Source organism: Histoplasma capsulatum, genomic scaffold, assembly GCF_000149585.1.
Source record: "Histoplasma capsulatum NAm1 scaffold_1 genomic scaffold, whole genome shotgun sequence".
NCBI lineage: Eukaryota > Fungi > Ascomycota > Eurotiomycetes > Onygenales > Ajellomycetaceae > Histoplasma > Histoplasma mississippiense.
In genome coordinates this window covers 388948-405057 of record NW_001813982.1, presented here as the reverse complement: position 1 = coordinate 405057, position 16110 = coordinate 388948, and the positions used below count along the sequence as shown (strand labels likewise).

Genomic DNA, 16110 nt, shown 5'->3' with positions numbered 1-16110 from the left:
TACTCAAATTGAAGGGGCCCCTACACCACCCTCGCCGCCCTCTTCCGTAGATGAAAGTCCTCTCTAGATAATCCTCGAGCGTCGTCAACTGACGAATACCGGTAATCATTGTATGTACATCCACAAGAAAAACTATTATATCAGTCGTTTTCAAGAAAGATCCATTTCCGCTACCTCGTCACTCATCATTCCACCCATCGGAAATTATATATACATATAAATCAAACGTCATCAATCGGACTTGGGCGCCTCGGGATCGCCCTCCGCAACCAACTTGCCAACAACGAGGTACTTCTCCAGAAAGCGCTCCTCCCAGCCGCGTAAATTATCCATTTGATCGGCATCCAACCCACTCAGATCATCCAGAGGACCTTTGAGATCCTTTGTGAGCATTTCCTCGTCAAAGCTCTGGCAGGCTAACCCGCGAGTCGCATCTCTGCCCGCAAAATTTTCATAGGGGCCACCCTATACATAACGTGCGACGGAGTGGTTAGTTTTGAGTTCTCTTTATGTATGTAAATTAGCCCGAGCGCTTACCGGGCCGTAGAAATTGCGTCCGGAAGAGACGTCAAAGACTCGTCCGCGGACAGCTAGGTAGACTGGGGAACCATCTTTGCCGTTGAATGGGAGAAGAGTTGTTGGGGTGAAGGTGCGGAAGACGATAGGCGGCGGTCCTTTCGGAAGGACGACGCGCTCTCGAGGTCGAAAGTGGAAATAGAGGAGGACGACAAAGAGGGATGCGAGGACAAGATTTATCGGGGTGGCGATGGAGGCTCTATTTTGTTACTGTTTAGTTTCAATTTCAGTGCTGTTACATGTGTTGTACGTTTGTTTGTTCCAGCCGGATAGTGGTCATTCATTGTATGGACTTACACCTCAGCAGCGGGCGGAGTGGGATCTTACAGTGGGGGAACGACAGTGTTAGCAAGTTGTTAGCAAGTTAATACTACTGGCAGGATATGGTACCTACCTGTTGCCATTCTCCAGTACTTACTCAGGCTCTGAGCTGCGAGAGCTAACTGCAAATCGGAAGTTTGATTGTTGGTGGATGTTGGAGAGGGAACCTTGGAACTGAGGCTGTGAACTGAACAAGTCCCGCTGCGATTCGGCTCTGGAACCACTGGATTGCTATCACGTGATAGAATCTGAAACGGGGTTGCTGGAAGCTTTGGAAGCCAGGACTTCAGGATGGAGCCAAGTGGTGGAGCGACAAGAAAATGAAGAGCTGAATATCGTCCATCTGTACCATGGAAACCGTCACACCCTCTGAACAAATAATTTTACATGGAGCTGTGACCCGCTCCATCTTGAGAGCCACTCCAGCTGGGTGACTCCAGCGTTCGGTGGACAAAATGAGTTAATTTTAGCGCAACCCACAGGCCGAAACAATGTAAATGGCTGTTTGGCGTAGGCTGCTGCTTAGGCATTTTCCGGCGTGTTGGTGGGCCAAGCCTGTGGGGTGAGTCTATGTGCATAACCCTCACTTGCGGGCTATTTGCCTCCAAATTAAAGGATTCCGTCGCCTAGGGCTTGGGGCCATTGCTTCACAGGACGCGGGAGAACCCCTTACGGGGGGTTGTTGTTGTTATAATATACCCGTGGACGTGCGCCCGCAACCGGCGATTGAATTGATGATAAATATGAGTTTCGCATGGCCTCCTGAAACACCACAGTTTGTCTTTACCAAGGGTTCTAACAAAACTTTCAGGGGAAGGGAGAGTTAATTATTGTTTGAACCAGCGATGTGGAAGAAGAACCTTCGATCTAGAGGCCCCGTGATTGGCAATCCAGTGCTCCTGACGACGACTTTCGACAATGCGACGCTGGAGAGCATGACGACTGTCACTACTCCTACTAATAATAATCAGAACTACAAAAACCACAACCATCATGACAACGACCGGCATAGTCCATCTATGTGAGCTATCTCGGTTTTCATAACTCCCTCTCTTCTTCTCAGTCTTATACATCGACGTCACGCATGGGGAAGGGTAGTGAAACTAATATCTTTGTTTGAACCCGGAAGTAAGCCGATGGAGCCGGATTCGCGCAGACCAAATCCCTTTTCCCGACCGCCAGTCGCATCGTCTATATATTCAAAGCGCGATTCCTACGCAGCAGGCAACATGCCGTTAGCCGATCATGACGTGCATCCATTGAGAAGGAACCCCAGGCCCTATCAATCGGAGTTCCGTGACAGCCAATACACCGATATATCGCCTCCAGATTCTCCTGTTTTTGCTCCCACCGGCCATCGTGAAAGCCCCGATGTATCTCCCATTGACAATAACCCTCCACAGTTCCCACTTCCCAGACCACCTCTCAGGGAACACCTTAGGGAAGGCCGGCTCCCGAGTGCTGTGCCCGTACCGTCCAAAAACGTCACTCGCAAACCCAATGCAGCACCCACGCCAGCACCACCTCAATCATATGCATCATCTTCTCCGGCATCTCCGAATCAGGAATCGAAACGACTCACAAGGTGGGATGATTTTTCTGGGGAACCCACTCACGACGAGAAGGGCAAAATAGCTCAAGCCACTCCCGGAAGTGTTGTTCCTCCGGAGAACCCGCCGACCAAACAGTCATCTAAGCAGGGGTTTAATTTCATAGCCAAAGGGAAAGAGTTGAATCAGGCAAGAAGAAAATTTATGGATGGCCGGCGCCACACTGATAAGAACGATAAAGATGATCCGGCCCTTTCACCCCGCCCCCAAGAGCCATGGAAAGGTGCAAGTGGGCGAGCAGCCATTGTTAAACCCATAGAAACGAAGGAAACTCCTCGACCGCGACCGCCGCAGACTATTCAAACCCAACCCCGAAAAGTCAGTGCCCCAGGAATAGAACGCAAATCACTCCCTCGCAATAATGCCGCTAGCGGACTTCCACCCCTTACGATATCTCAATCGAAAGCCGTAGGCAGTGCACCTGATGATCCAACCATCAAACCTATTGTGCCACTAAAAGCAGGTAATAACACACCGACATCTGCCAAAAGCCCTTCGACTCCTGCTTCACGGTCGATAAGCAACGGGACTCCAGCGCGATCCGAAACTCCCCGGCCGACGGAGCATGCACCACCCGACCCGGATCTTACTACCGGGCTCCAAAACGTAAATTTAGAAGAACAGCCATCGAGCCGTTTCAGCACGACTACATATGCAACAACCGAAGCTCCAAGCAGTCCTCCTGGAACACCACGTGCTCGAATGGCTGAGAAAGATGCCCCTCCCCTCCCTGCAATTCATGCAGAAAGGACAGAAACTATATCATCGCGGACCTTTGTCAGAGCCACTAAGCGCAAACCAACACCATCAGAAATTACATCGTCATCTGCAAAGACATTACCCCGCAGCCCTCCTGAGCTGGAGGCCGAAAACCGCATCGAGGCGATGGAAGCTCGGCTCAAAGACCTCGCCCAGCGCAGAGGTAATATCGATACGATCCTCCATGAGTTGACGCAGGTAATACAGCCCAGTTCCATCGCGTATGATCTCGCGACGAGGAGCGAGGTCAAGAAGTCGGTCAACAGCCTGAACAACGAACTTATGGAAATTAGGAAGGAGGAACATGATGTGGGAATGAAGTTGATGAGGGCGAGGAAGAAGCAGGATCAGGGCGATTACTATCAAGGGTCCAGTATTTGGGTTAAGAGGGTTACTGAGGATTACTGAGAAAAATCCTGTATTATCTGGCGGTTCTTTCTTTCTCACCATATTTTCATTACTACATTTGTCCCTGCTTCAATCTCCGTTTAAGCAGCCCTATCCCTCTCAACCCCTGCCACATTTTTGCTCTTTTTGTTCTCTTTTTTCTTTATTTTATTTTCTTTATTTTATTTTATTTTTTTTTTCCATGACGGGGCCAGATGACACATCTTTTCTCAAAATCCGGCTTTCCTTTATGGTCGCCTCTTCCTCATAAGCCACGAGCACGAGCTCCCGACGCTCTCAGTTAGCTTTCTTCGTACATGTTGCAATTAGATGACAAGAATAAAAGGGAAAGGGGGAAATCAACACCCGATGTGCTTTTCTTTTTTTTCTTTTTCTTATCAATATGATTCTCTGGACGTGAAGTGGACGTCCCGGAACATGAGACATACAAAATTTAGAAACAACAAAAATATATATCTCATTTTGCAAAAGAAACCCTGCCATCAGCATCGAAAGCCGGTGTTGAACGTGGGTGGGTATCTCGTATGAACACAGAGAACGCCATGTTGTTATCCATCACTCCATATCTCGGACTGCTTCGTTTATTCGTGATTGTAGGTTTTTCGCATACACAGCAAAGGCTAACGCTCATCCCTCATATCCCCCCTCCCGGTTTGGTCGAATCGAACTGGTCGTTGGTTGCTAATGGATTGCAAGTGTACATAGGAAATAGCGTATATTTATGCTGGTTGCTCCCTCGTGCTCTATTTCTTCCCAGATTTCTTGATTCCCTGTTGTCCCGAGTTCATCGGGCCTCTGCCCTTTGCCTTTTCCGCCAGCTCCTTCTTGGCTTTGGCGTCTAGATGTAATGAAGTTAGTGATCGTGGGTTCGCACGAGCATGCGGCACATGGAAGTGTCAGAGAGCGGTGGTAATGAATAGCGAAAATTGATTGGACTGAGTGTCATACCAGCTTTCTGCTTCTCTCTGAACGCAATTTCATCCTCATCGAGTTCCTTCTTCTCCTTCTTGGGAGCCTTGAGCGGTTTCGCCTTTCCGCCTAGAGCAGGGTTAAAATATTAATAATGCCAGTGGGGGAACAGAGTGAGGTGCCAGTCAGCCCTCACCTTCTCGTCCTTGCCCGCCCATTTTCGCCAAGTACTGTTGATGGAACTGAGTGTATTTCTGGGAATAGGGGATGCGTTGGTTAGCAAGGCGAAACAGGTATTTTCTTCTCGTCAAACGACCTTTTGCATACGAGCAGAGCTTTAAGGCTTGTATGGTCGGTGGAAGTGTTCTTCGTTGTAGAGTGGCGGGAAGACACTAGCGCCTAAAATGGTTAGCAGAGCCTTGTTTCGCCGCTTTCGACTTCAACGTCTTCTCTCAGCTATGCGAAAATACAGCTTTTGCCCTTGTCACAACACCGTCAATTATCTCCAAGCTATCTATATAGAAGAATACTTCTTCCCTTTTCACCTCCTTTGAACTATCGAATGTGTTTCATCTAGTGGTGCGCCGCATGTTGTGGGGACATATTTTGTCGGGTTGGACATTTCACCATCACCCAGAGCCCATTATTTGAACCATCCGAGAACAGAACTATTGCTAACTGAAGATATCACAACTCCGCAAGCCCAATCCCCCGACGTTTGGCCGAAAATTATTCGCAGAAAGGGAAATACCCACTGGCCTGCAAAAGGACTGTTCTTTTCTTTTTCCAAAAGATAAGATCAATCATCGCCGGGATGGCATCACGACGGTCGAGGTCTCCATCGACCCCATCTGAGGGTGAGATCATCGAGTCAGGCTCAGATACGAAGGCAACTACGTCACAGGCTTCTGTTAATGGCATCAACGTTGACCGTAATACCAGAATCAATATCTCTGCCCCAAGATCCCCCCCTTCTCTTTCCAGACCGTTCTATCGTGAGAGATCGAGATCGAGAACAAGATCCCGTTCCCCATATCGTGGATTCAAAGCCGACAAACGAAGACGCGATGTCTATTACGACTATGAAAGGGGCGGCCGAACGAACTCGTCAAGCCGTTTGACTTCTAGATACGATGATAGATCTCAAAGCGGTTACAATTCACGACGGCGTAGGAGAGGGTATTACGATCATGATCGAGACGACGGCAATTACGATTCTAGGAAACGACCTAGGACTCAAAGCAGGTCTCCGTTCCGCGATGTTAGAGGTTCGAAACAATATTCAGGTGATGAGCGAGATGACAGTGACAGACCATCCAAAACCCGTAACCTGAGTGGTAAACCCTGCGTGGGTGGTAGAAGGACGTCTACTGAACAGTTAGTGAGCGAGAGGGGGAAGAACCCAGGTGACGCTCGAAATAAGAGACAACAGGCTGAATCTCGAGAAAATCAGATGCAACAGTCTTCACCCACCGTCGCCGCATCGGATAAGTATGTTCTCCCTCCCCCCGAACCTGGAATCACTCCTAACTTTCCTCCTAGTACTCCTGCTTCACGCAATGATGACGATGACTTTGTCAATGGGTTACCCCCAGAGCCGGTTGATGAAGCCACCCTGATTGAACAACGCCGAAAGCGCCGTGAAGCCATCAAAGCTAAGTATCGTGATCAGTCTACACCTCTCCTCGTAAAGGTCCTGCAAGCTGGGAATGAGACAGAATCCACAGTACAGAATCCAGGTCAATCTATGGCTCAGAATGAAACACCGGCAGGTCAGTTGCACGTCTTCCTTAATAGTTTTATAAACGAAGCTAATTTGAGTATAGATTCGCATCTAAATACTCCTTTAGAAACACCCGAGGATACGTCAGGCGCTCCATCGCCAACTGAACTAAGGGTCTCGCGAGATGAGGACCTTGCTAATGCCAACGTTGTGACTACCAACGGCGTCGACAAGGACGAATCGTCTTCTGCGGACTATGATCCAACTCAAGATATGAGGGAGGATAAGATGCGTCACGACAAAAGACATTTTGGTGAAGAGGTATCTTCTGGTACTTACGATGAAACTAAAACAGCAAAGCAAGATGTGCTCGTTTCCAATCCAACCACGGAGAACCCGGCCCAAATTAAAGCGACGAACCCTCTAGAGATAGACATGTTTGCCCCAGAAGATGATATGTTTGCTGAGGAGGCTCCCATTACCTCCAAAGCCCCTGAAGTTATTTCTAAGCCAAGTATACCGCAGAAACTCGATATGAGCATGATGGACAACTGGGATGACCCTGAAGGCTACTACAACGTCATGTTGGGGGAGCTGGTGGATGGGCGGTATCATGTTCAGCAAAATTTAGGCAAGGGTATGTTTTCTTCTGTGGTTCGTGCTACGGATTCGAAAACAGGAAGGCTTGTTGCCATTAAAATCATTCGCAATAATGATACTATGAGAAAGGCCGGTATGAAGGAGATTGAGTTATTGGAACAGTTACTAGCGGCAGATCCAGATGACAAAAAACATATCATCCGATTCGAGAGGTATTTCGAACACAAAGGCCACCTGTGCATAGTGTTCGAAAATCTCAGTATGAATCTCCGCGAAGTACTAAAAAAGTTTGGTCGTGATGTTGGCATTAATCTCAGAGCCATCCGTGCTTATGCCCACCAGATGTTCCTAGGCCTGAGCCTCCTCCGAAAATGCAATATCCTCCACGCAGATCTAAAACCCGACAATCTCCTCGTTAATGAAAACCGAAACCTTCTGAAGGTATGCGATTTGGGTTCGGCGTCGCCGGCCTCTGAGAACGAAATTACCCCATACCTTGTCAGCCGTTTTTATCGTGCTCCCGAAATCATCCTCGGAATTCCATATGATTACGCCATTGACATGTGGTCCATTGGATGTACGCTCTTTGAGCTGTATACTGGCAAAATTCTCTTCACAGGTCGCACTAACAATCAAATGCTCCGCTCTATAATGGAATGCAGGGGTAAATTCCCGCCCAAATTCCTCCGGCGAGGTACCCTTACTTATCTCCATTTTGACGACTTTTTAAACTTTCGCAGCACGGAAGAGGATAAGGTCACGGGCCGCATGGTGACAAAAATCGTGGATTTTAAGAAACCGACGAGGGATTTGAAAACGAGGTTGATGGGGAAGGGGTCGAAAGGGATGAGTGATTCGGAAACAAAGGAGCTCACGTTATTCATTGATATGTTGGATCGGTGCTTAAGTGTCAATCCAGAGAAGAGGTGTACGCCATCAGAAGCATTGAAGCATCCGTTCATCACTAGGGGTAAAATTTGAAATGGTCGGATTAGGGGAAAATATTAGCAGGTCAATAGATGCAATCTAGACATAGCATGGTGCTGTAGGGCGGGCTTGTTGCTGGTTTTCACTTTCTCCAAAATCGGTGGGTGACGGTGATGCTTTTGCCTGGTGATTCTTTTTCCCCGTATCATACTACATCGTCGTTTAAATTACTATCATCATCATCATCATCATTATTATTTTAAATATAGCTACTCAGCAGCACTTAGCATTCGTAGATAGATAACAGAGTTCCAAAATGTATAAACAAATCAAATTCGGAGGCTTTGTCCCTTCTGGTTCCTAAGTTTCATATGATTGACCAGCCGATTGATCAGTACATATTCTCAAATGGAATCCAAATTTGGTCCTCTCTATTATCAGAGGATAAAGCTATCAAATGCATGATTTTCCAATAGCCATCTTGTCACCCCTCCTCAACTGGTGACCCACGGTCTTCGACAGGGTACTTATCCAAACTCTCATACCATTGGATTACTGAGCCGACCAAGAAGGCCCATGAACCCCAGAATGTCGAGAGGCAGGCTTGATATTGCAAACCGGAGTTGTTATACGCAAGGAGGAAAATACCGGAGAGCTGATTCGGATTCCAATCAAAAAGTTGTTGTTAGTCATATGCACAGGAAGGAGCCATCCCAGCAGGAGGAGGGAAACAAACAGTGAACCCGAATGAACCTATGAGATTCCACAGGTTAATATGCCATCCTAGTGTTCGAAGGGCCGGTGTGTACCAGTTCTTCTGCGTTTCAAGAATGAATAGTGTCCTACGAAGATGTTAGGCATTGTGCTACTGAGGGAAAAGTCGATCCCTACTAACGTATGGAGAGTGGGCATCAACTGCTAGATCGAAAACTTACGAGCTTATAATAAATCCAACTCCACCTATTATCTGAGGAGCCCGGTACACACCGTTGGCGAGATTTTCGCTAAGATGGTTGTTAATCCCAGGCAAAGAGGTAAGACCAGCTATCCAAAATATGGTGGCCCCGATGAGTTGCATGGAGGAAGCCAGAAAGCCCAGCTCGTGAATATAATGAGTTCGAAGGTCCCTCAAAGTTGGAAACCATTTGAAACTCGGTGACCTAGGCATCCCCGCCCTCGATGAGCCTACCTCACCAGACGAGTTGTTGGTAATTGGTGTTTCCAAGCCACCTTGGCCAACAAGATTTCTTTGGTTTACATGATGGTGGGTGCAGCTCCTTGGATCGGGGTAGACTCGAAGCAAGGATTCACCTTTTTCGGATATGAAATGTTCGAGCGCCCATCCAAAACAGCCGGTGTCATGCACATTGATTGCTTCTAGTACGAGGAAGATGCTTCCCACTTCAAAAATTGTCGCCCCCACGAATGCTGATACCCCCCCGGCGATCAAAACTTCATGGGCGAATTCCGATTTCGGTTGAACGAGTGGTAGGAAAACGAAGAATGAGTTCATTACCCAGACAATGGAACCAAGAGTGAAAGAAATTGCTGTCAGATATGATATGTCCCAATAAGGGTATTGTACTACCATGCGTTTGATGCCTCCCAGAGTTGCCCTAAAGGAGTTCATCCATTTGGATACAATATGTACACGCTTCCCCGGCTCAGTTGGACGTTCAACTATTAGTGAATGTCTTCCTTTTCTGTTATCTCGTGACCTCCATTCGTAGCTGATATCACCTCTCACTTTCCTTTCATGTCGCAGTTGACTTTTCGCGAGATGGATAATCTTAGCAGGTGAATGCTCTCGAGCATGCACAAAAGAAAACGGTTTAGAGATAACATGTGTAGGATTCAACCAAGATATTGGCCCCCTGATATGGGATAACTGCAGCCTCTCATCTTGAAACGGATGACCATCAGGGTTGATCGATTTGCTCCGACTCTGGGAATAGTCCATTGGGATTGTAAAGGGGCTTGTACGCCACCATTTAAACGCTACATATGCTCGTGCGAAAGCATATGCTGTGTATATACAGACCGGTTAAGGGGTGGTTCAGTGACTTACTTGACCTAACGGACAGGCAATCCGTGCACAAGGTGCCCCATTTATGCTCTGTTACGGAGTATAGTAAAACAATGATGTGTAGCTCTATCGCGCATGTCGAATGAGTGATGCCAAGACTCGATGTGGATGAGTATACTACCCCAGAAGGGGGAAAGCGCTGAATTTAATATCCAGCCCGCAGAAATCTCCTTGCAGCGACTACGTTTCCCTTGAATATTTCAAGGAAGCATCAGCTCAAAAGGAACCCAATTGTCACTTAGAGTGTTCTGTGCATGCTGATTGCTGTGACACTCTTTATTTTGGAATCACCGGCTTTGCTGTTACTCGACTATGAGGTGTGTAGTTTTACGCATTGGATACTTCATAACTACTAGTTAATCAACACGAAAATTAATTTGTCATGATATTCGCTCAAGGCTTCATGCTTGCAATCACCTGCGTAACCAAGATGCATTCTGCTCAACAAAGCGCCTCCCGAAGTGTCACCACAGCCACCACTAGATGTGACAGCATGCCAGAATCCAGCATCAACGATGACCCGAAAAGGTGCGCGTTGCCTTGGTTCACTGTCAAAGTATCAAAAGGGACCAACAAGCTTGATTGAAATGTTCCTGATCGAACTTGCGTCTGTCCATGGAATCGGCGAGGCTTTCCCAAAAACAATGCTGTTCCTTTCCACAGAAATTATTTAGGGTTCAATGACTCAAGCTTGCAAAAGTCAGTCATTTTGTACTGGACATTTCGGATATTTCTTTGTTCATTGAAAATGGAACTGCCATACGCTTGGCCCTTCCTGGAGACTCATGCGCCTGGACTGGAATCAAGGTGGATAAAAACTAAAATATGTTTCGTCCAATGGGAGATCATATTGTCTTTTGAGTTCAATAGTGGGGCTCAAGACTATTTTCATCGAAACATATCCTAAGACGTGGTCGGCGCATGTTTGCTTCTAACTTCTCTTTAACGCCTTTCAAAATCCTGCGCCGCGAGAAGAGAAGTTGTTTTTATGGTAACCGTAAGGTCAATCGGCTCGTCCGGCGCCGATTAAAAGCGACTTTGGAAAATCTGAGATCGGCTTGTGGACAAAGGTCGAAAGCGTGGTTGGCAAAGTTTTGCTGGTGTTCCGTGATCAATCCAGTCTTCAAACCTCCTTCGGTTGTCGGTCGAAAGTTGCTATATTTGCCGTTCTCTCACACACAATGGATGGGCAACCTCTCCAACCCCTTGTGATTATGACGCATGGGATTCGCAATAATGAAGAGGATTCCCTAGCCCCTTGCGGAATGGGAAGTCCTCTCCTACCAACCTTTTTCCGTAGAATTCGTTTATTGTTCACGGACAAGATGCTGCTTTTCCTACCATAAATAAAATCAAACAATGATTTCTCACGTTGGAGCAGAATGACAAGGAAGAAATATCCATCGAGGTGAGGTTTGAACACAATTACGGGCATCATCCTTCGAATTCTTACCCATTTCATCAACCGCAACGAACAAATATCTTGACATTGATCTAAATTTGGTGGTTTCAGCCAAGTTTAATGATAATTAATAAGTATCCTAACACGGTGCACTGACCTATGGTGCCAATCTTAGCCCCAAAACAGCGTTTCCCCATTAATCCTCTTTCGTGTTTTGGGGCTTGAATTTCGGGACATCGTTTCTTGATATTATTTTTGATGAAACACCACGATCATAAGAATATAGTTCAGCTGATCTTTTCTGGAATTTCGGAGAAGACTATTGACAGGCAAAATGTCTGTCCGTTCCCCAAAAACTTGGCTGAACAACGTCTTGAGGTTGCAAGATCGACTTCAGGTGCGGAGATATATCCTGTTTTCAGCCCTTCGCACCCCGCCCCCTGAGAATCCGTAGCTCCTCTACGAACTGGGGGTCCAAAATGAAAATATCCCAAGTGATCAAGCGCTTAAATCACGGAGCTATTGAAGCGATTTATTTCTCGTGGATGACATATGGGATATGATTTGGGCACCAATCGCATCAATGCGCAGTACTTGGACGTCCTTAGACACGATCTCGCTCAAAAGAAAGCCGGTCTTAAAGTGAATTGGGGTCGGTCGTTGAAGAGGTAGCTACTAAATATCGTATTTGCGCACCTTCTTTGCAGGGAATGTTTTTGTTCCAACAAGGCCAGCAATGGCTGTTTTCGTTTGATAGTACTCCGTATTTTAGTTATAATTAATAGCTTGGAGATGGTGTGAATGGACTGTAGCAAAGTAGACCATCGGGGTCCAGAATCCCGTCAAAAGCTGCCACTCGCAAGGCGTCCGGGGGATAGAAACCCTCTCATCGAAAAAGGTTGCTTACTGGCTGGTTGATGCTCTCGTCCCACATCCTGCGAATCATGTAGTACACAGCATGATATCAAAGGATGTTTGGTGAAAATGGATAATTCGACCCCTCATTTGTAGATTCAAAGGGGCTGCATTTATGCCTGCCCACTCATATCCTTCCCCCTTTGCTGAATGCATGAGTGTATGCTCGTCAAACCCACACTCTTGTGGAAACCAACAAGTCGCTTCTCCTACTGGGAGTGTGCGAATAAGAAGACAGGGAGTGAAGAATTATCGACGATGACAAAACGCTCCCAGCCCGCCCATCCGCAACACAAGTTCTGGTTTGCCCAGCCTCACTTTGTTATGTCCAAACCGTCCTGGACCAACGCGACGCCTGTCTCCAGTCTTATCAGCTGCTTGGCGGGTCAAGTATTTGCATGGTCGCAATGCTTTTCATGTGCAAGAGGTATTACCGTATGCCTTGCCCATCCACCAGACTTTTGATCAGCCTTGTTTCTTCGAGGGTCTCCCGTCTGTAGACCACATTACTCCGTACATTTTACAAATTAAAGCGCCATCCATCCTTCCCGTCTCTTATTGAATCGATGAAATTTGTTCTGATCATCATGATTTTTGCAACCAAGAAAATCAGCAGGGTGAGGCAGCTAATCATCATGTGACCATAGTGTTGAAATCCATGTTCGACGCACCTAGAGAGAATGCATGCAGTAAGCGCTGCCCCCTATGATGCATGGCTGCTCTCGAAGCGTAAATTACTCTCTGCATGGTCCAGATCCTGGAGGATAAAACAGAAAACCAACAGCCAACCTCGCCAGTCATGATATCACAGAGGAGGGCTAAATTAGGTCGTCAAAAAATACCAATGACACGAGGCGATGAAAAACGCGTGGCAGGAGAATAATGTTTCGGAAAGCCCCAACATCTTTGAAACGGCAAATGGGCCCAAGCCCCAACCATATGACGAGCACTACGGAGTACTCTGCAGTAGTATTGAACAGCCTTCACCCGGGTGCCTGCGGCAACACAACCTTGGAAGGTTGTTAGGGGGATTGGATTGGGTGATTCGTATCCTCTATACTCCGTATACCACCACGGCGCTGGTGGTGATTGAGCTCTTTTGCCCTCGTGGCCTAATAGAAACAGGCCGGAGCCCTGGAGAGATGAATGATTGTCACGTGAGATTGGGGGGGGGGGCAAAATATGCGTCTAACTCCCCTGATTCGCTGATATCCAAAGCGGTGTGAGAAATGACGTAACCGCCATTCTGGTTCCCTTTTCCAAACTGAGATGAATATTGGAAGATCCGTGGCCCGACAAAGTGTTCAACATTCGCCTCCACCAAGATGTTTTCTTCCAGCAAGCTAAGGTACAGGACCTGGGAGCACTGGCTTCATTCGGCAATTTTGCCAAAATCTAAGTTTCAAGACATCAATATGATAACAACCTGGCCAGGTGATTCAAGGAGAGACCGACTCCCCCAAGATGGGCCTGGAACGCACCCTGAATAATTTTCGCGCTGATGGTGAACGAAGCGGGTCTCCGTGTGGAGAGGTTGTCTGCCTGCAATTTTGATTGTGTGTCCCATCCTTGCATCCAGCCATCTAAAATTAAATTTTATTCAAAGGGAAAACTCTCCAGTTCAACGTTGGAAACCCACGACTGACATGAACAAGCCTGCTTGCTACTTTGGTGGCAAGTGAGGGGTAAAGTCGTCTGCCGCCCTTCAGCGCCTTCGCGGTATTTTTGGTGTGTCCCGAGAGGGGGACAGCCCCTAGATTAACCAGCGGGTTTCTCGGGCATAAAAACGCCCTAGGGGAGTTCAAGCGTTTTGGTTGACCGTCAGGGATCGCCTCAGTATTTTTCAGAACGCCCCTCTCGCCTGATCGTGCGATGGAACAATTCCCCCCAGCCGTGCCCTGAGTCCTGGCATGCTACTTGAGCCGTTGAACTATAAGGGATGGTTGGGCAGGCATGTCGGTAATTCCACTCCCTCGACAGTCACCAAATACATCTTTTTGTTCTAAAATAGTTGATGGATGCCATCCAGCCATGCAAGCGTGCATACGCTGTACAGATTACATTCGCATTAAGTTGTCAGCTTCAAGTTATGCAAGTTAACCTCATGATACTGTCCATCATGGACATTCACACGAAATCAATTGAACAAACTTCGATGAAGTCATGCATTCCTCCGAGATAAGTTCACAGAACAAAGATGGAATTCTCAGCATCATGAAATAAGGAAACAACATCTTCTTTCTAGAAACTGCTCACAAGAGAGATGGAGACATCAACCTTGCTAACTGCTGTCTTCCCACTCCCATTGATGCTCTCTCCAGTTAAAACAGTCATTTTCAAAGCCGACTTTCAGGAGACCCAACTCCTTAGCTTCCCCTCCATATCACCTAACAAGACTCAAGGGAGGAAAAAGGACCAAATTCCCCTTACTACAGAGAATAACAGTTGTGCAAAAGAGAAAGCAGCCCATTGTATCAACAGAATTGATGAGTTAGCTGTTTGAAAGACCCATCACGGCTAACCCTACACAGTAAAGGCGACCTCTTTGAAGCCTCTTATGAATGGAGGCGATCCAAGCAAGAATAATTATTGTACGGATCCATGACCGCGATGGGAGCAGATCAAGAGACCAAAATATGCAGTGATTCTTGGGAGGTTGCTCAAGGGTCCCGAATTTGGGACTACCAGCACCCGAAGATTCACCAGCAGGCATTTATCTCTGAAAATAATACGCTTATGGAATAATGCCACTCATTTGCAGGCACGGTCACGAGGCTTGAAGGCGCGAATCCTCTGCATCAAGCTCCGCAGCCAGCCGATAAGAATGGCAAACACGAGCCACCCATTATGATTTTCACTTCATCCTGCAGCAACTGCATAAGACTGTGCTTAGACACCACTTATGCAACCTGTTTTGCCAGGAGGACGGCGGACGATGACAAGGGGCTGTGTAGTTAGCCTGTGCTGGAAACTACGCTCGAGAAAGGGCACAGAGCATGGCATCACGCCACGTATTGGAGCATTCGAGGCGAATGAATGGCCCGAGGGCGCCTTTGACTCGATGCTCTCGACCGCTGCTCAAGAATAGGGTCATTGATAGCCCGTCGCCACGGCTGCTCTAGCCCCCAAAAGCGAAACGCTTGCATTGCTCATCATTTCGCATTGTCCAATCTCATCTTGTGACCCAAACTGGCTCGCCATAGAGCGGAAATGTCAGGCAGGGTGGCTAAAACGTAGCATTCGTATTCATAAATCCGGTCCAGAGGACAGCGAGAGGAGTTTGGTCTTCAATTTCTACAGAAGAGACTGAAATGGGAGACATGAGCACAACATCAGTCGCCCGCAGGTCGTGTTGGAGCCTGCCCGCTTTGCTCCTTATTTACTTCACGCTCCTGCCGAAGAATAAAGGGCAGAATCCATCTTCCCGCTCGAAAGATGCAAACTTGTCGTTTGCTGGCGCATCCATCCATCTCCCACGCACGCTGCAGACTGGCAGTTCCAGCATTGACAAGCAGTCCTTTTGTTCCACACCGGTTTTCCATGGTTGCCAGTGATTGGGAGCCGCCATCACGCTTTTGGCCAGCCCGACCTGGGGAGACCTGGCCTCCCACCCAACTCCAGGATGATTGGAGCCCAGTCGCTGCACACGCCGCTAGCAGGCAATTGCATTCAAAATGTGGGGTGTGGCTGTCTGGCTTTTCCTGGCAAGTTGGTGCTTGGGATCGGTAATTTTGAATTCAAATGCGGCCTGGTACTGTACGCGGATGTTCGAGGTAATGCCCCCAGCGTTGTGAGAGACAATAACGGATAAGAAGCAAATATACACCGTCAGGCAGCGTAGAGAGGTGGCCATGGCTTTTCACTGACACATACC

At 47.5% G+C, this 16110-nt stretch overlaps 5 protein-coding genes across 5 annotated transcripts; 2 read left to right on the top strand and 3 right to left on the bottom strand.

The window, feature by feature from the left end:
• Positions 1-231: 231 nt before the first annotated feature.
• HCAG_00124 (conserved hypothetical protein) lies at positions 232-980 on the bottom strand (the record flags this gene model as incomplete). The annotated part of the gene is made up of 4 exons (XM_001543028.1): positions 232-465; positions 538-775; positions 874-898; positions 971-980. 4 exons carry the CDS (start codon positions 978-980, stop codon positions 232-234), a joined length of 507 nt encoding a protein of 168 aa, XP_001543078.1.
• Positions 981-1247: 267 nt separating this feature from the next.
• On the top strand, positions 1248-3674 carry HCAG_00123 (predicted protein; the record flags this gene model as incomplete). Its single annotated transcript, XM_001543027.1, has 4 exons — positions 1248-1327; positions 1380-1459; positions 1741-1918; positions 2027-3674. The coding sequence occupies 4 exons, from the start codon at positions 1248-1250 to the stop codon at positions 3672-3674; spliced, it is 1986 nt and encodes a 661-aa protein (XP_001543077.1).
• A 743-nt stretch (positions 3675-4417) lies between these two features.
• On the bottom strand, positions 4418-4801 carry HCAG_00122 (predicted protein; the record flags this gene model as incomplete). The annotated part of the gene is made up of 3 exons (XM_001543026.1): positions 4418-4512; positions 4623-4712; positions 4780-4801. 3 exons carry the CDS (start codon positions 4799-4801, stop codon positions 4418-4420), a joined length of 207 nt encoding a protein of 68 aa, XP_001543076.1.
• A 596-nt stretch (positions 4802-5397) lies between these two features.
• Positions 5398-7887, top strand: HCAG_00121 (serine/threonine-protein kinase prp4; the record flags this gene model as incomplete). Its single annotated transcript, XM_001543025.1, has 3 exons — positions 5398-6074; positions 6126-6355; positions 6434-7887. 3 exons carry the CDS (start codon positions 5398-5400, stop codon positions 7885-7887), a joined length of 2361 nt encoding a protein of 786 aa, XP_001543075.1.
• Positions 7888-8317: 430 nt separating this feature from the next.
• On the bottom strand, positions 8318-9793 carry HCAG_00120 (predicted protein; the record flags this gene model as incomplete). The annotated part of the gene is made up of 3 exons (XM_001543024.1): positions 8318-8488; positions 8570-8675; positions 8769-9793. The coding sequence occupies 3 exons, from the start codon at positions 9791-9793 to the stop codon at positions 8318-8320; spliced, it is 1302 nt and encodes a 433-aa protein (XP_001543074.1).
• Between the last annotated feature and the right edge of the window lie 6317 nt (positions 9794-16110).